This window comes from Syngnathoides biaculeatus, chromosome 15 (genome assembly GCF_019802595.1).
Source record: "Syngnathoides biaculeatus isolate LvHL_M chromosome 15, ASM1980259v1, whole genome shotgun sequence".
Taxonomy (NCBI): domain Eukaryota; kingdom Metazoa; phylum Chordata; class Actinopteri; order Syngnathiformes; family Syngnathidae; genus Syngnathoides; species Syngnathoides biaculeatus.
This window is the reverse complement of record NC_084654.1, coordinates 14,386,202-14,406,188: the sequence shown is the minus strand read 5'-3', so window position 1 is coordinate 14,406,188 and position 19,987 is coordinate 14,386,202. Positions and strand designations below refer to the sequence as shown.

General features: G+C 44.1%; 1 protein-coding gene across 1 annotated transcript; it reads left to right on the top strand.

Moving 5' to 3' along the window:
• Positions 1-2,169: 2,169 nt before the first annotated feature.
• vsx2 (visual system homeobox 2) lies at positions 2,170-12,189 on the top strand. Its single transcript, XM_061844121.1, has 7 exons — positions 2,170-2,225; positions 2,333-2,382; positions 3,536-4,188; positions 4,435-4,522; positions 4,976-5,099; positions 8,803-8,983; positions 11,873-12,189. The coding sequence occupies exons 3-7, from the start codon at positions 3,750-3,752 to the stop codon at positions 12,187-12,189; spliced, it is 1,149 nt and encodes a 382-aa protein (XP_061700105.1). The 5' UTR covers positions 2,170-2,225; positions 2,333-2,382; positions 3,536-3,749.
• Positions 12,190-19,987: the final 7,798 nt, after the last annotated feature.

Here is a 19,987-nt window from a genome sequence, read left to right as displayed (position 1 = left end):
CTGAGTCTACTATGTAGGCTACGTTGGATACTTGATACCTTTTGGGTTCCATTGGATGTGTAGTCTTTGCAAGTCCACTTTATCCAACAGAGTGAGGGTGACTATAGACTGGCGCTCACACTACAGTCTTGATTTTGGAGTATATTTTGGGATTGTGTTGGGAACATGAAACTTTTCACTGAATTCTGTTTTAGTTGCCGGTCTTGCACACATTGTAACCTGGGAAAAGCCGATCCAGTCTTTGTGTGGAATGACATCTTTGTTCATGCTGATCAGATCCAGATTCAGGCTAAGTATTCAGTAGAGAGTTGAAACGTGATAAGCAGCGCACGAAGGTCCCTGATTTTGATTCCAGTTCTGAACAACCAACTTTCAGATGTTTGTGTGCAGTTTTTTTCGTGCACCCTTATACTTGAACAGTTTTCTCCACAAAATCGAAAACACTTCATCTGGATTTAGTCTCGGGATTCTGAACTGTTTCCTCCCATCAGAATAATCAATTCCCAGTCTCACTCAATGAAGTGGACACTTTTTGAAGTGGCCCCCATGGTAGATTTGCCGTCACACGTGGTTACAAATTGACCTTGCTGTCTTTGCTTTCATGGCCTCCGGCGCATGTTGGTGCTGACGGATGTACAAGTTACACGGATCACTCAACACGCAGTGTTGACGTGATAACCAAGCTGACACGATCAATACGGCGCCGGCTGTCACCCACGTTTGGTCCGTGTCCACAGACCTGCTCATCCACTTGAAGACGAGCGGCCTGGGGAGGTTTAAGCCTTAACCCCGCAATACCCTCCGTGCCCCAACAAATGTCAGTCCGATGTGCCCCGCAGTCCTTAAATTAGCTGTCAATTAGTACAAATTAATCAAGTCCTCGCCTAATTAAGCAATGTCTATGGGCAGCGACCAAACATGCCATTAATTGTGCTAGGGCCCTGAGAAAGCTGCTGACCTTGCAAAAACTTTTTTTTTTTGGGGTGGGGGGTGGTGGGGGGTGGTATCTTTGGGAAAGCAGTGGAGCGCTTTCTGCTGCTTCCTGACTCTGCTCCACATCAAGTTCTTTCTTGCTCCACCATCATCATCTGGGTTGGTGCGCTTGTTCCATTTTAGAGTTTATTTTTCTGGGGTTTTTTTTTGTCTCATGTAAAAAAATTAAAATAAAAGTCACAACAGCTGTTTACTTCTTAATCTGTGTGATCTTTGATGGGCACCAGTGCGTTCGCCAGCCACTGTAAATCTTCCCTTAATCTGGAGCTTTATTAGGCTGCATCTCCTCTGCAACAAATCAGCGTGTTGCAGGAGATTAGTACAAGCTATATAGCGTTGTCCTCCATCAATAAACAAACAAACAAAGTGCTTCTGTAGAAGCAGTGATAAGAGTGCTGGGGTGGGGGTTGGGGGAGAGGGGCGGGGGGCACAAAGTTGCCTGTAATTGCCAGGCCATCCAAACGTGGCCCATGCCACCCCCATTTCCCTTTCCGTGTTAATAAATGACTGCATCCCAACAGGCTGATGTGTCATTAGCATACCCTAATAACATTGATTTCTTTATTAATGGAATTTCCACTAAATAGGCCCTAATTAGTTTCAACAGGCCCGGCACTAATTGAAAGAGCAATATGTTCCTGCCTCCAAATCCAGCAGCTCATTTCCAAACGTTTGATATGAATTACGACTTGGTGAGTGGATCGTTGGACCTGCGTGCAGTTTTGTGCTGTGGACCTCTGAGTCGATACTTCGGTTTTATTTGTTCTATGATCATCGTGATAATATGGTAATGTGTGCAAAAGATGCCAACGGAGTGGAGCAGCTAAGGTCAGTTTTGTAGTAAATAAATAGTGGACCAAGTATTTAAATGTATTTTTTTTTTTTTAAACAAATGCATTGATGTGTGACTGTCGAAACATTAGAAGGCACGTTTTATTGCAGCCATTAGGTCAAAGTCCTTTAAATGTCAACAAAATGCATCTAGAAAATAAATGAAAATAAATGTCAATATTGACTATTATTACTACTAGTAGTAGTATAAGTAGGAAATATTGTTCTTGCTGGTGCACATTCATGACATATATATGAACATATGTACTGTGTAGGTTAAACGTTTTTTTCTGATAATTTGAATAATGCATTTTTAGAATTACGTGGCGTCCAGATTAAATGATCTAGGGTTGCATATGGCCCGCTGGCAGCTGGTTGCCCACCCTGGCATGCCCGAGGATGTACGTATTGTCCTACCGACCCCACGTGATTTTATTTTATGAAATGTGAGGTTGTTTTTATAGCTACAACTTTTTGACCTTTGACGTTTTATTTTTTTTGTTTATAGAAAACAACATGCCGCCAAATCAAATGCTCTCAGGCAATGCTCAATTGAATGTAGGTTGGCCACCCTCGCATGCTCTTGCATTTCCTGTTTTACTCATTTTCATTAATATCATTTCGACAATAACAAATATTAAGTATTTTTTCAACATTTTTTTTTTACCTGGGACACTAACTTTAAGGCAGACTACTCCGACTCCTGTCTTACCAAAGTCATGAAATAAGAATAATACACTGATCAATCAATAATTACATATATTAATGAGAATTTGTGGATTTTGTTTTTTTTTTTAATACGTACAGCCGTGAATGGAATGGTAAGCAAAGTTTGTCAAATTATATTTAAAAATATCATCATTGTCTTTTTTTAAATTTGGATCTTTTTTCCTTCCATTTTTGCTCTAGTGTTGAGACATATTTTTGATCTCTCGACTGTGAGGCATCAGTTAACCATATAATATGAACCGAATTTGAACTCTTGTGGTTTGAATGTTTTGAGAATTCTTGAATTCATTTATTTCTTTTTACAATTCCTTGGTGGACAAATCAAACATTTTCAGTCCGAACGTTTCCCACTGACCGTATGTTGCCAACCCTCACATGGCCTTAATTGTAAAATATGGTGCCAACCCATTTTGGGGGAGGGAAATGCGCAATATTTTTTGCGTTTCCCCTCCTGAATTGTAATGGTGGATGATATTCAATGCTAATTTTTTGAATGCACAAAATGGGCGATATTATTGTTGATGTTATTTTTTTCCTCAACATCTGTAATTTGTCCCTTTTTCATGCAGCCTGCCCTCATCATGCATGTGTATCATCTTCCTGTCTTCTGGTGGCTCTTTAATCTGCGGCCGGGGGATTACCGGGCGGTGCGGGGCCCCCACGCGGGCAGCAAACAAGCACACGCGAGCGGGACGACTCCGCTCGCATCGTCCACCTGTCGTGTTTTGGAGAGGGCCTTTGATTATTCGCGTGTGATGAATTTCCCTTCCACGCACACGGCATCTGGAGATCAGTTACGCGTCCACGAGCGGCAGAAAAGCGTTTATGTTTTGGTGAAGATTAAAAAAAAAAAAGGTTTCCTTTAAGAATGTGACGTTAAACGTACCTAATTTTAAAGGGCGTCTGAATTCCGATCGGAAATTGTTCATTTGATGAGTGTGAGGAGAGGGCGTCTGTCTCATGCATCCATGATGATCCACAGGAATCCTGAATCCTCGCTGCTGATTGGCTGCCGAGCTCTGCCTCTCGTCGGGATGGACCTGTTGGATAAAGGGACCATTTTGTAAAGAAGCCCCCGTATGCACTTGTGCACAGAGGATCATGCACTGGGGAGCAGCCTGTTACATCCACTGAAGGGGAGGGGGAAAAAAACCAACAACAACAACAACAATCCTCCCAGCCGAAGCTAACCCACCATGACGGGCAAACAAGGCGCGGTGCTGTCGGGAACTTTAAACCCCATGGAGATGAGAAGACCCCCTCTGGGTGCAAGTGGAGCTAGCAGCATCAACAACCAGCAGCAGCCGGCCAAGACCACCGTCATCCACCCTCCCGGCAGGTGCACGGGCTTCGGCATCCAGGAGATCCTGGGGCTCAACAAGGAGCCGTCCTCGGCCCCGAGGAGCTCGCTGAGCTCCTTGCCGGCCGGGGCGCATCTCATCGCCGCTAGGTCCGTGTTGGGCCACGCAGGAGTGGGTGTCGGGATGGGATTAATCGGCCCCGGTGGGATTCCGGCGTTTTACCGGCAACCTGCGTTTTTGGAGGGCGTGCTGGAGCCGCAGGACGTTCACCTGCAGCCCCACAACACCTCCGCTGCAGGGCGGATGCAGGACGCGGGGCAGTCCGCGAGCTCTGGTCAGCCTCTCCTTGCACATCACATCATTTACGGTTGTCTATTAGTCGAGGCAACATGCAAAACACCCACAGCACAACACGAAACACATATTCTGTTAGCATCATGCATAATATGCAATTCTTCTTCTTCTTATTATTATTTTTTTTTGCGCGAGTGCACTAGGTTTCAATTTCAATCGAATAAATATTGAAGAAAATATGGTATTTCGTGTGAAAAGATGTAATAATATCATTTTCCTTCTCCAGACTCTGAGGATTTGTCTTCAAGTGAAAGAAAAGTGTCCAACAAGTCTTCAATAGCGCAGAGCAAAAAACGCAAGAAAAGACGTCACAGGTCAGTTTTCTATAGTCAGTATTTAGAATTTCCATCGGAAATTAATAAATAAATGCAATGACACTTTTTAAATGATATGCTGTCTTCAATAAAGCCTTTCTTGTGCCAAAAAGAATAAGATGCCACACAATAAAATTGGTCATTGTCATTTTTTTAAACATGTTAAATGTCAATTATTTCTGCTAAACGATGTATAAGATTAAACTGTAATTCTCAAGATAATTATTACAGTATTATGATCGTTATGATTTTTTTTTGGGGGGGGGCTTTGTTCAGTTCTGTAAATATTGGTTGGTCTAATCAGATGTGCAATGCTTGAGACGATGGCACTGTTAAAAAAATCCATAAAAAAATTCAGCTGTATATTTCGACAAAAAAAAAAAAAAAATCTGGAAAGTGGCTTTGTGCACGACCTGAGCGTGTCCTTTCTCGTGTGGACTCGAACCCAAACAGGACCATATTCACGTCGTACCAGCTAGAGGAGCTGGAGAAGGCCTTCAACGAGGCCCATTACCCGGACGTGTACGCGCGAGAGATGCTGGCCATGAAAACAGAATTGCCCGAAGACAGGATACAGGTCAGCCCGCGCACGCACGTGCACGTTATTTGGAAACATGCGCGCACGCGCCTGCGTAGATAAATAGCACCATAGTCACGTTAAATCTTTTTTTTTTTTTATTTATTACAGTTTCACATTTACATGTTTGGCACTTTATATTTTGCACGTTTTAGTCACGATATATGTTGGGGTTTTTTTTTTCAAAATGCTATTTTTTGAGCTCTCTTCAAGGATTAAAAAAAAAAAAAACTGGATTCCAGTCACCTGTTGATGTGTTTTGAATTTCAAGTTACATGTTTTGATTATTAACATTTCTATAGCTTAGTGTGTTTATCATCCAATATTACAATTTTGTAATATCATGAAAATGGCAAGTAAATTGCTTTAAAATATAATGCCTAAAAATATAGCTTATGCAAGCAGTTTCCATTGACACTTGCAGAAGGGCAATATATTCATATTTTTCTCCTCATTTACTATTGTGCTTGTAAATTTACGCCGTGCATTATCGTCAGTTGTTAGTATTTGGGCTAATCGAGCGCAAGAGGACCGAACGACCAGCACGATCCAGAACCACCGCCAAGCCGATCTTTGTGTCCCTGATGTTATGTCCGGCGAAGGCTGCTTTCCTCTGTCGGGCTCGCTTGGGAAGCGAAACAATTTGTTGCGCGGAAGGCGGCGAAGACACTAACGACCTAATCAAGCGATGGCGGCGGGCGGCAGGAGATTGCGGCCTGACCCGCTCGCAACCATCCATCTGCCTGCGCGAGCGCGCCTTTTTAATCTCGTTTCTCATTAAGGAGCCGCGCAACATCTCCCAATAAATAATGCGACATGCAAATAAATAAAGAAGTCATAAATAAATAGGATCGGCCTGGCTCCTGTGCTAAATAGAAATTAACGCCCTTTTTTTTTCCTCATTGAGCGTAATTAGTTAAATGAGAGCGGCTCGGGGGCTGCGGGTAAAGGGGGGGGGGGGCAGCTCCAATGAAATAACTACATTGAATTTATTAGCACGGGTCAATTGCGTTGTTCCCCCGAGTCCCGCGAGTTTAATTTCCCGTGATATTTGCCCGCCTGCCTGGCCGCCATCGATCGGGCCTGAAATGATCCTATTTTTCAATCAGACGCCGGTGTTCCTCAGGGTAGGTGCCCTCAGAGCAGCTTCCACCTCCCTTTGACGTCCAGCTCTTGCCTTTGACGTCATCATTCGCCAGACTTTTCTGAGAAAAAGCGAGTATATTTGGAATGGGGAATGCCACAATACTGAAAAAAAATAATAATAAAAAGCTCACAAAAAATGTGAAGTGTTTTATACTTAGAATACATACTAGTTGGGTAAAACTTGAACATATTTGGGATTTGAAAGTAGATCCTCATGTCATTCAAAATTTTTTAAATATTTTGACACTACTCATTTACAAAATGAGGCTGTCCGGGAGAGTTTTGTTTAAATGATTTTAGATTTGACGGTGTGTGGCCACGCGTGCATGTGTGCAAAAGGATTGTCACCTCCTACATTGTTTTGTGCAGCCAACAGGCTGGTTGGTTGTTTTTCCTCAGACATGGTGTTTTCTGGCCTCAAATCAAATTAGAGTGACACTTGTAATGGATCATATTCATGGTGTACTCCTGTAAAGTCTGACTTTTATTAACAAATTAGGACAAAAAAATAATTCTGTAGTTCGTTGTTTTTTAATTGTAACACCCCCCCCTCGTTGTTTTTTTTTACTATGTTATTCACCGTGATGCTTTTAATAACTTGGCAGAAGAAAACAAACAATATCCCTGCACACAAGATATATAGTGCTCATGCTAAGAAGAATTTCAAAATTTGTTCTCATAGCTTTGCGAAAAGATGTGATATGACTCCCCCTATCCTCCAAAATAAAAAAAATAAAACAAAAACGTTGAATCATCTTATTTTAGCAACGACAAAAATATGCCTCACCCGTATGTGTTTTGCAATCATTGTTGGAGCCACAACATCCAACATGTTTGTTGAATAAAGCCACAGATGAGGAATATCTTGCGTCTCCCAATCGCTTGCATTGTCATGAGTGACATTCCTGCAGTCGCCGCCCTGCCTTAAAATTCTCCCACATGTATTGCATGTGGTTGACCTAACCTCTCTCTTTGTCTTTTTTTTTTAATATCTGTACATATATGAAGAGTTTGTTTTCAAAACGAGACGTAGGCATTTTTTTCAGATTTACGAAACTCACGCCAAAATTATCCATTCGGAGCTGGATAATTTTGGCGCGAGTTTCGTAAATCTGAAAAAAAAAAAAAAAAAAAAAAAAGGCCTATGTCCCGTTTTGAAAACAAACTCTTCAGATGTTGTCTTGTCATTTGCGATTATTGAAAAAGTAATTAAGTGTTCCTAATATCCAATGCTAAACATTTGCGCGATTGTTGCTTCGGCTTTTTATACATTTAGTGCGGTCCTTGGTGGTGGTGGTGGGGGGGGAACTTTATTAAAAGTGAACAGGCTCCAGAAAGGACAAGTTCCACCCCTGCTGCAGTATCAGATTGATCAGATTGGATTTATTAGCAAAAATATCTATATATTACTAGTCATAAAAATTACGATTGGAAGTACATTTTTGCACATATATTTTATTTATGCCACAAGCAATTATTTCAAAGGAGACAGATTCTGCCTTTTCAAAAACTGTGTTGTGGTTTTGTGAAAATACCCCAAGGATCAATAGTTTGATCAAACTTTTTTTTGTCCTGCCAAAATTAGCTGATTTAAGAGACAGCAAAATGGTCTTTTAATGAATATTTAATTTAACCATATCAACACAGAAATGGGTGGAAGCTTTAGTGGGTTGTTTCATTTTGCACTTGATGGGTGGGCACCAAGTCCAGAGAAAAAGAGAGCGAGACCCGAACCGGGCTGGGAATGAGGCACTGCTGGGAAGGGGCCATTACAAATGGAAGGACCCGATAAAACCTCCTCAATTCCACCGACAGGACTTCCTATGAGGAAGCAAAGCCCGTGGACTCTAAGGTGGGTTCTCCTACCTCTGGGGTTGGGGTTACCAAGGGGTGGATGACATCCACAAGAAGTTCTTGAGGGTCCTACATGTTGTGGGCCTGTCCTGGTTGACTCTCCTGTGTTACATCGTGGACAATGGTGGACCAGGGTGGTGGTCCCCCTTTTTAAAGAAAGGGGACAGGGGGACCACACTCCTCAGCAAGGAGTTCTGGACAGGATGGTCCGTTCCGAAGTTGAATCTCAGATTCACGTGGAGGAGTGCGGTTTTGGTCCTGGCCATGAACGATCGATCGATCCGCGACCTTCAGCTCTCGCTGGAGCAGTTCCCAGCCCAGTGTGAGGGGTTGGGGATGTGAATCAGCACCTCCAAATCTGAGACCGTGGCCCTCAGTCGGGAAAGACCGATTTGTCCTCTCCAATGCGTGGATGAGATCCTGGTCCAAGTGGAAAACTTCAAGTATCTTAGCGTCTCGTTCACGAGTGAAGGAAGAATGCAACAGGATTTCGACAGGCGGATCGGAGCACTGTCTGTCTTGTTGAAGATGTGATCAAATTGATCAATGAATCAATTAGTAGGTCATTGTGTCCCTCTGCAGTGTGCTCAACACTTAACAGCTTCATCGTCGTTAACGAGTTACCCGTCGTGCAGCCATAAACGTAAACGATTGCGAAGTACAAACACAGTAAACAGAAACACGGCCCGTTGTGCTGTTGCAGGTGTGGTTTCAGAACCGCAGAGCCAAGTGGAGGAAGCGAGAGAAGTGCTGGGGTCGCAGCACCGTCATGGCGGAGTACGGCCTCTACGGGGCCATGGTCAGGCATTCCATCCCGCTGCCGGAGTCCATCCTCAAGTCGGCCAAGGACGGCATCATGGAGTCGTGTGCCCCCTGGCTGCTCGGTGCGTAGCCTTCCTCGTCGTCGTCTTGCGGGCCAGCCGCCCTCGCTACAATTCGTCACATGGAATTGTTTGCATTTGTCGTTCAGATGCGCTTCATTTCCTGTTAGCCCTCCCAAGTACTTTCCTTCCTTCCTGCCTTCCTGCCTTCCTTCCTTCCTTCCTTCCTTCCTTCCTTCCTTCCTTCCTTCCTTCTTTCCTTCCTTCCTGTTTCTTTCATAGCAAGCTTCCTTCCTCCTTCTTTCCTTCCTTCCTTCCTTCCTTCCTTCTTCCTTCCTTCCTTCCTGTTTCTTTCATAGCAAGCTTCCTTCGTTCCTTCCTTCCTTCCTTCCTTCTCCTTCTTCCTTCCTTCCTTCCTCCTTCTTCCTTCCTTCCTTCCTTCCCGTTTCTTTCATAGCAAGCTCTTCCTTCCTTCCTTCCTTCTTCCTTCCTTCCTTCCTTCCTTCCTTCCTTCCTTCCTCACATCCCTCTGTCCCTCCATCCTTCCCTTCCTTCCTTCATTCCTTCCTTCCTTCCTTCCTTCCTTCCTTCCTTCCTTCCTCTTCCTTCCTGTTTCTTTCATAGCAAGCTTCCTTCCTTCCTTCCTGTTTCTTCTTCATAGCAAGCTTCCTTCCTTCCTTCCTTCCTTCCTGTTTTTTTCATAGCAAGCTTCCTTCCTCCTTCCTTCCTTCCTTCCTTCCTTCCTCCTTCCTTCCTCCCTCGCATCCCTCTGTCCCTCCATCCTTCCTGGTTCTTTCATAGCAAACTACTTTCCTTCCCTTTATCCTTCCTACTTCCTTCCTTCCTTAGTAGCTGCCTCCCCTCCTTTTGTTATTTCCTTCCTGTAGTGTACCTCCCTTCCTTCCGCGTCTGCTTTCTTCCTGCCTTCCTTCCTCCTTCCTTCCTTCCTTCCTGTTTCTTTCATAGCAGCTTCTTCCTTCCTTCCTTCCTGTTTTCTTTCATAGCAAGCTTCCTTCGTTCGTCCTTTCCTTCCTTCCTTCTTCCTTCTGTTTCTTTCATAGCAAGCTTCCTCCTTCCTTCCTTCCTTCCTTTCCTTACTCTTCCCTTCCTTCCTTCCTTCCTTCCTTCCTTCTTTCCTTCCTTCCTGTTTCTTTCATAGCAAGCTTCCTTCCTTTCCTTCCTTCCTTCCTTCCTCCGTCCTTCCTTCCTTCCTTCCTTTCCTTCCTGTTTCTTTCCTTCTTCTTTCTTCTGTTTCTGCCCTTTTTCCTTCTTTGCTTTTTCTTTCTTTCATTCTTCCTTGCTTCCTTCCTTCCTTCCTTCTTCTTTCATTCCTTCTCTTCCTTGCTTCCTTCCTTCCTTCCTGTCTTTTCTTTTTCTTCTTTCATAGCATCTTTTTATCTTTCCTTCCTTCCTTCCTTCCTTCCTCCTTTCTTCTTTTCTCCTTCCCTTCCTGTCCTTCCTTCCTTCCTGTCTTCCTTCCCTTCCTTCCTTCCTTCCTTCCTCCTCTTCCTTCCTTCCTTCCTTCCTTCCTCCTTCCTTCCTTCCTTTCCTTCCTTCTCCCTTTTCTCTTCTTCTTCCCTCCTTCCTTCCTTCTTCCTCCTTGCCTTCCCTTCCTTCCTTCCTTCCTGGTCCTTCCGTTTCCTTCCGCCTCCTCCTCGCCCCCACCTTCCGGTTCTTCATACAAACCTGCCTATGCCCTGGATCTTCCTACTTCCTTCCCTTCTTAGTAGCTGCCCTCCTCCCTCCTTTTGTTATTTCCTTCCTGTAGTGGTACCTCCCTTCCCTTCCCCAGCGTCTGCCGTTCTTCCTTCCTCCTTCCTTCCTCCTTCCGTCCTTCCTTCCTTCCTTCCTTCCTTCCTTCCCTTCCTTCCTTCCTTCCTGTTTCTTTCATAGCAAGCTTCCTTCCTTCCTTCCTTCTTCTTCTTTCCTCGCAAAGCTCCTTCGTCCTTCCTTCCTTCCTTCCTTCCTTCCTGTTTCTTTCAAATAGGCAAGCTTCCTTCCTTCCTTCCTTTCCTCCTCCTTCTTTCCTTCCTTCCCTTCCTTTCCTTCCTTCCTTCCTTCCTTCCTTCTTTCCTTCCTTCCTGTTTCTTTCATAGCAAGCTTCCTTCCTTCCTTCCTTCCTTCTTCCTTCCTTCCTGTTTCTTTCATAGTAAAGCTTTCCTCCTTCCTTCCTCCTTCTTTCCTTCCCTTCCTTCCTTCCTTCCTTCCTTCCTTTTCTTCATAGCTTCCTTCCTTCCTTCCTTCCTGTTTCTTTCATAGCATCTTCTCTTCCTTCCTTCCTTCCTTCCTTCCTTCCTTCCTTCCTTCCTTTCCTTCCTTTCCTTCCTCTGCTTTTCCTTCCTTCCTTTTCTTCCTCCTTCCTTCCTTCCTCCTTCCTTCCCCATTCCTTCCTCCTTCCCGTTTCTTTCATAGCAATCTTCCTTCCTTCCTTCCTTCCTTCCTTCCTTCTTCCTTCCTTCCTCCCTCGCATCCCTCTGTCCCTCCATCCTTCCTGGTTCTTTCATAGCAAACTACTTTCCTTCCCTTTATCCTTCCTACTTCCTTCCCTTCCTTAGTAGCTGCCTCCCCTCCTTTTGTTATTTCCTTCCTGTAGTGTACCTCCCTTCCTTCCGCATCTGCCTTTCTTCCTACCTTTTGCTATACTAGATGAAAAACAACAAAAAAACTATGGAAGTCACTGTAACATTGTGTGCGCTTTGAACATTTAATTTATTCAGTGACGGCTTTCGTGGCAACCATGTTCTTTATCGTTTCACCGAAACGGAACGGAAGGTGCCGCTCTCCGCATTCCGTTGACTGTCTTCTCCTCCTAATCTCGTTCCTTCACTGCTGTTTGTCTTTTGCTGCCTTGTGTTCTAAACCGCAACCTTCTTTGCTTGCTGTTTTCAGTTCAAGATGGCTTACCGATCAACAGACGCTATTCTAAATCTGAATGCCCGCAACTCTTTGCAGGGATGCACAAAAAGTCCATGGAGACCCCGGCGCCCCCTCATCCGGCGGCCGCCAAATGCGACGAGCCGCCCCCGCCGCCGCCGCCCATCTCTCAGAGGGCCGAAGACTCTGAGACGGAGGAGCGGAGGTCGAAGGGCGAGTCGGCCATTTCTAAAGAGGAACTGAGAGAGAACAGCATCGCTGCCCTTCGGGCCAAAGCGCAGGAGCACAGCGCCAAAGTGCTCGGGACGGTTTGTCAGGACAGACTGGCCGAGGACGAGCGGGAGAAGAGGGCCCCCCCTCGAAGTCCCCCCCAGGAGGAGGCGCACAGCCCCTAAAGACCCCCCCCACCCCCCCCCCCGCACTCCACGCAGGCATCTCGCCTCTTATTGGCTCTGCTCTGGACTCTCATCAGGATCATTCAATGCTGCACAGGAGATGCAATGCACTTTTATTTTCTTGTTCTTTTTTTTTTTTAACATTTGCCATTTTCCATCCTGAACGGTGACCTTTTCAATGCAAGCCATCCTGCCGACCGTCTTTTAAGAGGAAGAACTTAATTGTTGTTCCGTGTTATGCTGTTTAGCAGGAGTTCTCAAAGTCTTTTTGGTCCAGGGACCCTTGCAGGGATATTTTTTTTCTCTCGAGGACCCCTTATGAATCCCAACACTGATCAAATATACAGTACCTACCGTACCTCTAATGCAATGGGGAATGGGTCATCTTTTGAACAGTTTAACCATAAATACTGGCAAAAACGCACGGCCTCCATTAATATCAAGGCCGCATACAAAAAGCACACTCAGTCTTGACCACTTAGCGATTTGATTGCAGTATTAAGCGACTGTTCTAGCGTCAACTTTGCAATTACCAAGTTTAATTCCAGTCGAGGAAAAAAAATGCGAGCGGAGAATTTTTCACGACAAGAAGAGAGCCGGGTTGAAGGCAATCATGGATTCAACAGCACCGGAAAAGACGCGGTGCCGAGTTCCAGTATAAGCAGCGATTTGCCCACGTTGGAAAGTTTTGACCTGAGGTATGTGCTTCATATATACATGATGATCACAACAGAAAAAAGCTCCTTAGCTAGAAATGCTAAACGGATGCATGATTGTCAGACGTGAGACTTTTAATGCGCCAAAGCGGCGGTACGGAGTAATAACTGGTGTTGTGTGTTTGTTTAATTGGCAACACCCATATGTAGGTTAACACTTATTATTTTGTGGCCCCCCCGAGTTATGGCTCCCGGACCTCCTGGGATCCCCGAACCCCAGTTTGAGAACCACTGCTGTATCTGTGCTGTATCCCATGGCGCAATTTGAGTAGTATCACTTCCAAATATGTACAACTCACAAAGCATAAAAAAAAGAAACCGTCTTTTATGATTAAATGTGACTTTCTGGTGTCCTTCGTCCAACTCTTCTTCTGGCTCAAGTAGTGCAACGGCGCCAGTCGTCTTCCCAGTGCAGCAGCGACTTGTTGATGCTCTGCCGGCTCGCCTCATTAGCGCCCCTCTCCTTACTCCCCCCACCACCACCCCCACCCCCACCCCACCTTCCCTGGTTGCATGCCTGGGTTAGCTCCTATAATCCGTCGCAGTTGAGAGCCTTCAATTTCCGATGAAATTGGAGGAGGGGAGGGCGCAAGCAGAGAACGTCTGATTTCAAATCACTTTAACAGCCAACACTTTTAAGCCGCTCAGCCGTCCTCTGACGGCTTGACTCGCCACTCCTACGTGTGGAAATGTTCTGGATCGAGCTACTTGAAGGCCACTTTCGCACCCGCTCACGGGCCCTTTCCAGAACGTCCTTCCGCTTGGTCAATTTAACAGCATCTTAAAAAAAAAAAAGAAAAGAGAGGCCGTCGGAAACTAAATGTCACCTTTGGCTGAGGGTTGGACTTTCATGCGTCAGACCAAGGAAGTGTTGATACCACAAACACAAACCTGGAAATGACTTGTTAAACACTCAAAGAAGACTAACTTGATGAAGTATAAACATGAGGTCCATTTTAAAACCCGAGTAAATCAAGTACTAGACAGCTAAATACAATTAAAACGCTATTTTCTTGAAAAAAAAAATACCTGGCAGATGTAATTTAAATTTTTTTTTTAAATTACATGCAGTACGAACAGCATTACTAAAACTGTCTTTTAAAAAATGTACATTACATAGGATTTTTACGTAGTGTTATTTATAATACTAAAAACAATATTCATAGTACAGTGGTGCCTTGAGATACGACAGTTTAGAGATACTTTTGCCGTGACTTTGTTTGCATTTTAAATCACCTAACCCAATTGAAATGAATGGAAATGCAATTATTCTGCTCCCACCCTCCCAAAAAACACCCCAACAAATTTGTTTTTTTCATGTTTATTTCCGAAGAAAAACTGGATTCAACAGTCGCTACTGTACTGTTAAGAAAAAACACTCATAACATGTTCTCTCTATATATATCCGCAAACACTGAAAATAAAAGACACCTGTACTTGATGCCAGTTTCTTGTTCTTCTTCTGTCGTTTTTTTTCATTTGGTAAACCAGCCTCAGGGTGCATTAGCGCCAACTAATGATTTTGTCCCTTCACTGTAAGGAAACTCATGAAGTCTGCTCGAGCCACCTTGTGGTGAATATTTATATCACAGTTGTATCCAATTTTTTTGTCGCATCTCAAGACTGCCCCCCCAAAAAAAGACCTGCAATGGCTCGTATCTCCAAGCTCTTAAGGCAAAGGACTCGTATCTCGAGGCACCCATTGAATTAACTCAACTTGACCTGCAAATGAAAAGCAAGACGATTTACTGGACAAATTTGTATACAGTATATATAATTTTCGTCAATCTCTTCCATTGTATTAAGGCCAATCAACTTCATCATTTGTTCCCCTCGCAAAGTTGTGGAATTCTATGTATTATATTCCATCTCTGTTTCATACTGCGAGTGCCTAACATTTTGACGTTATTTGAAATATTAGTAACCTTCCGTCCAAAGAATAAACACAGACGTTTCAGATCACGTTCCAAGCAACCTGCGTCACTTGACTTCCAACGACGGGCCTTCCGGTCCCGTCCGAGTGTTTCCCCTCATCCGCAGAATTCCACACGAATTCATCTATTGAGGACAAGACATGCGAGAGACGGGCGGGGGATTAGTCGTCTAAGTGCAAATCTACTTAATCCTCCGCGAGAGAGGAAGAGGTTATGATCGAGGAGATTTGCGCAAGATCCAGCTGGTGACGCGGGAAAGCACGAGGTCGTTGTCACTTAGCGCTGAGGCTTTTGCGAAAGACCACCACAAGATCAAAATCTACCCCGCAGAGTGAGAGCCTTGGGGGGGGGGGGATTTTCGCTTATGCAATATCAACGTTCAATTTCCCTTGGAACATTATGATTGACATTGGTGAGATTAATAAGTGCATGCAGCTCATTTTGGGAAGCCCCTCTGCTCGAGTCTCATCAAAATAGACACGTTCGGGAGGTGAGTGGACGTGCAGGGGCGGGGAAAAAGGGGTCTTATATTGCCCTCTGCTGCTCATGGTGATCTTTGCACATACCTTTAGAGTACAGCACAGTACTGCATTGTTATTATTTTTTGGTCAGGCAATTCGCATTTACAAGAATGCAGAAGCAGAACAAACCAATAAAGCAAACATAACAAAATACAATAGAAGCAAATTAAAAAAAAATACAAATACAAATAAAAAAATACACATACAAACTTTATAGAGTAATACATTACATTACAGCATACGAGGAACAAAACGTTCACAACAGCCAAAAAAAAAAAAACAACCACAAAAAAAAAAAACAACAACTGTAGCAATCGTGCACAATATCACACATTTTATAATCAGTGTTATTGGGATGAATTAGGTGAGTTTTATTATTTGTTGGAGAATGTTTCAGGCGTTTGGGGCAGAAAATTGAAAAGGAGCTAAAAAGTAGTGTAGGTTAAGGATCAAAAGGTTCATTTAAAAAATGCTGGAACCGTTTCCTTTAGCTGCAGTATCATAATAAACCACAAGGGGGCAATGTCGCACCACTATTAACAGAAAGTCACGCATAAACCACCTCAGTGGCCAAAACGAACAACACACGTAGTACAAGTTTTGCTTTGTACAACCTAAAGAAAAGTCTCGAAAAGGGTTTGCACACGTTAAGGTTTGGGGTAAAGAAAAAGGGTCCTTGTGTTTTGAAAAGAATTGATGTGATGTGTTGATCAATATCGGTCATGTGTCATCAGGCCTGCACAGATGAGATTGTCTGCTGTGGGAGGATTAATGGCGGCGGCGGGGAGGCTGTGGCGAGATGAGCAGTCCTGGCTGGGGGTACATACGCCATCATCATCATCACCATCATCATCATCATCACCACCATCATCATGATCATCATCATCATCACCATCATCACCATCATCACAATCATCATCATGATGATCATGACGGTCATGATCATCATCATATCATCATCATCATCCCCTTCCCCCTCCTCCTCCTCATCACCATCCTCATCCTCATCATCATGATGATAATGATGATCATGACCATCATCATATCATCCTTCCTCCTCCTTCTCCTCCTGCTCCTCCTCCTCCTCACCATCATCATCATCACCATCCTCATCACCATCATCATCATCATGATCATCATCATCATGATCATCACGATGATCATGATGGTCATGATCATCATCATCATCCCCCTCCTCATCCTCATCATCATCATCACAATCATCATTACCATCATCAACACCATCATCGCGATGATCGAGATGATCATGATCATCGTCATATCATCATCCTCCTCCTCCTGCTCCTGCTCCTCCCCCTCCTCATCATCATCACCATCATCACCATCATCACAATCATCATCATGATGATCATGACGGTCATGATCATCATCATATCATCATCATCATCCCCTTCCCCCTCCTCCTCCTCATCACCATCTTCATCCTCATCATCATCACGATGATAATGATGATTATGACCATCATCATATCATCATCCTCCTCCTTCTCCTCCTGCTCCTCCTCCTCCTCACCATCATCATCATCATCACCATCCTCATCACCATCATCATCATCATCACAATCATCATCACGATGATCATGATGGTCATGATCATCATCATCATCCCCCTCCTCCTCCTCATCCTCATCATCATCATCACAATCATCATTACCATCATCAACACCATCATCGCGATGATCGAGATGATCATGATCATCGTCATATCATCCTCCTCCTCCTCCTGCTCCTGCTCCTCCCCCTCCTCATCATCATCACCATCATCACTGTCATCATCCTCATTCTCATCCTCAACATCATCACCATCATCCTCATCATCATCACCATCATCAACATGATCATCATGCTGATCATAATCATAGGTATATGTATGTAATAGGTATATTTCTGCATGGGATCTCGTTTCAATCTTATTGTGCTTGTACAAAGGGGCAATTCTAAGGCATTCTAATATAGGGCCCGCATAATATAAAAGGCAAGTATATCCATAAGTGTAAGTGGTCCTAGCTCCAGCTTTCCATTGGGGGGCCTTGAAATGGTTAAAATCTTCTAATGGAACCCGTTAAAAAAATAATATCAGTTCGTGGAATTAGTATCGGACAGCATGGTGGAGCAACCGGTTAGAAGTTGCCCTCACGGTTCTGAGGACCGGCGTTCAAATCCCGACCCTGCCTGTGTGGAGTTTGCATGTTCAGTTAAGGGTGTACCCCAGGGTGTACCCCCCACCCCACCAACCTTTGAGTCAGGTCTCCAACTCACACACACCAATTTATACGACAACAAAAGCTCCAGAAAATGGGAAGTTGACTTGTGACACAGAACTTGACCACTTAGGATGGTGATTTTGGGCTATCTGGTGGCACCATCTTTCCTGGGGCTAAAAACAGCAGTGCATCCTGGAGATTTTTTGCCTTTGGGAGAGAAAAACAAACAAACACTTTGACGGAGGTGCTTATTTGTACCACTGCATGACACATCCTGCAACTATTTGAGACGTATCCGTTAGATTGGAATTTCAACTCAATTAAGGATAACGAGTGTATTTTTGGGGTTTCTCAAAACAGGAAAACGTTTCAGATGGGCGTATACAAACAGATGCTAACCAAAAAAAGCAAAGTTCAAAAGCACTTGAGTAGCAAACTGATAACATTTGAATTGTTCATATTGTATCGTCGCAATAACTTTGATTTCCTCTATTATGGTGATCATCGCTACTAGCGCAGCACAAAAAGCAAAATGCTGATCTTTTGTTTTTTTAATTGAAACTTTGGTTTGACTTTGTTTCGCTAATTTAAGCATCAGAGTTTCCCCCAAAAGGAGAAATGACATTTTTGTCCGATATTTTCTCAAGATGTCCTGTGCACACAACTTGGTAGCGCAAATGAAAATTGTAGCCCCTCCATCGTGGAAGTTGAAACCATAAAACAACAAAAAGCCAAAGAAAAAGCACTACACAACCAGAAAGTTCATCACTACTTCAAATGTCTGTTGCCACTTCAAATTCTTGGCCAATTAAAATGACATCACCTCTGCCACCGGAGAGCCTAAAAGCAATTAACAGCCTCCCCGTCTTATCGTGTTATTTTTTTTTCTCAGTGAAAACAACTGAGGCAAGAACCCCCAAAGGGTGGAAAAAAAAACATCCCAAAGTATGTCCAACGTGTACTTATCAAGAAAGTTGATATTCAGGGTTCCCTTGTTGCTTCCAAGTGATAAGTGAAGCGCAGAATGAGGCCTCTTATCAGCGCCGAGAGCATCCTGGCAAAGTGTGTGTGTGGCCTCGCGGGGGTGGGTGGGGTGGTTTGGGGGGGGCATGTTGCCGTATGACAAAAAAGTGCCAGGCGAAATAAGCGTGTGTCTGTCCCTGTTGTGCACGCGTGTGCGCGATTGCGGCGTAATCAACTGTGGCCAAACCCGTGGGAAATGGTGAGCTGTCGAATTAGAGCCGAAGCAAAAAGGACGCTGCAATCTTTTTCCTCGGGAGTTGATTGGCGGATGCACTTCAGCAACAGTCGCGCTGAGATCTGAATCGGCGTAAAAGAAGGAGGACATTAAGGATGAACAAGAATGAGCTTTGTCTTCCCCAATTCATTTTAGGTTTGTGAAATTTAACGCCGCATAACACTAAATAATGCAGTGCCTTAATTAAAGCAGCATGCTTTGTAGTTGTTGCCAATGCTCGTTTGATAGTGTATATATATATATATATATATATATATATATATATATATTTTTTTTATGGTGAGAATAAAGTTTATGGAACTATAAGCGTAACAGTTCAGGTTTTTGTTTTGTCATTATGTACTCAAAAAGAGGAGGATTAAGGTGAAGGGAGATGGAGCTCGGCGGGACTAAGCGTTGGCCTCACAGTTCTGAGCTCCCAGGTTCGATCCCGGACCCACCTGTGTGGGGTTTGCATGTTCTCGTCATGCCTGCGTAGGTTTTCTCCGGGCACTCCGGTTTCCTCCCACATCCCAAAAACATGCAACATTAATTGGACACTCTAAATTGCCCTGAAGTGTGATTGTGAGTGCGGCTGTTTGTCTCCATGTGCCCTGCGATTGGCTGGCAACCAGTCCAGGGTGTACCCCGCCTCCTGCCCGTTGACAGCTGGGATAGGCCCCAGCACTCCCCGCGACCCTTGTGAGGATAAGCGGTAAAGAAAATGGATGGATGGAGATGGAAGTATTGTTCTCTCTCGAGGGTTCTTCATTTTAGTTTGGACCAATTGAACACGTCCAAAACTTGGAGCAGTACAAAGAATATTTGTCTTATTCCCCGTCAGCTGGTCTAAGATGATAAATGCACAGCCAAAAGGCCAAAGTATTAATAGGTTGCAAAAATGCTGAAAATACTCGCTGTTTAAGTGCAGACGCACAAAAAGCTGAAAGCTCCCATTGGGGGCATGTAATAGGTCAAAGGTCATTAGGAACCAAAATAAAGACTAATACGGTTCCTTTCCTACAAGTGTAAAAATAAGTTCGCTCTCTCTCTCTCTCTCTCTCAGATCAGACTCTGTCACCGGATGAAGTTTATTGTTTTCAGACTATTGAGCACGCTGTAGCGTGGAGAAGCTGCCAAAAATGCATCTCAGAAAGTTGTCACGC

Bases quoted from the DNA above. Each gene is read 5' to 3' on its own strand.
- vsx2 (XM_061844121.1), top strand. From the start codon at position 3,750: ATGACGGGCAAACAAGGCGCGGTGCTGTCGGGAACTTTAAACCCCATG. The intron at 4,523-4,975 runs GTCAGTTTTCTA...GAACCCAAACAG, and splicing joins CGCAAGAAAAGACGTCACAG to GACCATATTCACGTCGTACC. The intron at 5,100-8,802 runs GTCAGCCCGCGC...GTGCTGTTGCAG, and splicing joins TGCCCGAAGACAGGATACAG to GTGTGGTTTCAGAACCGCAG.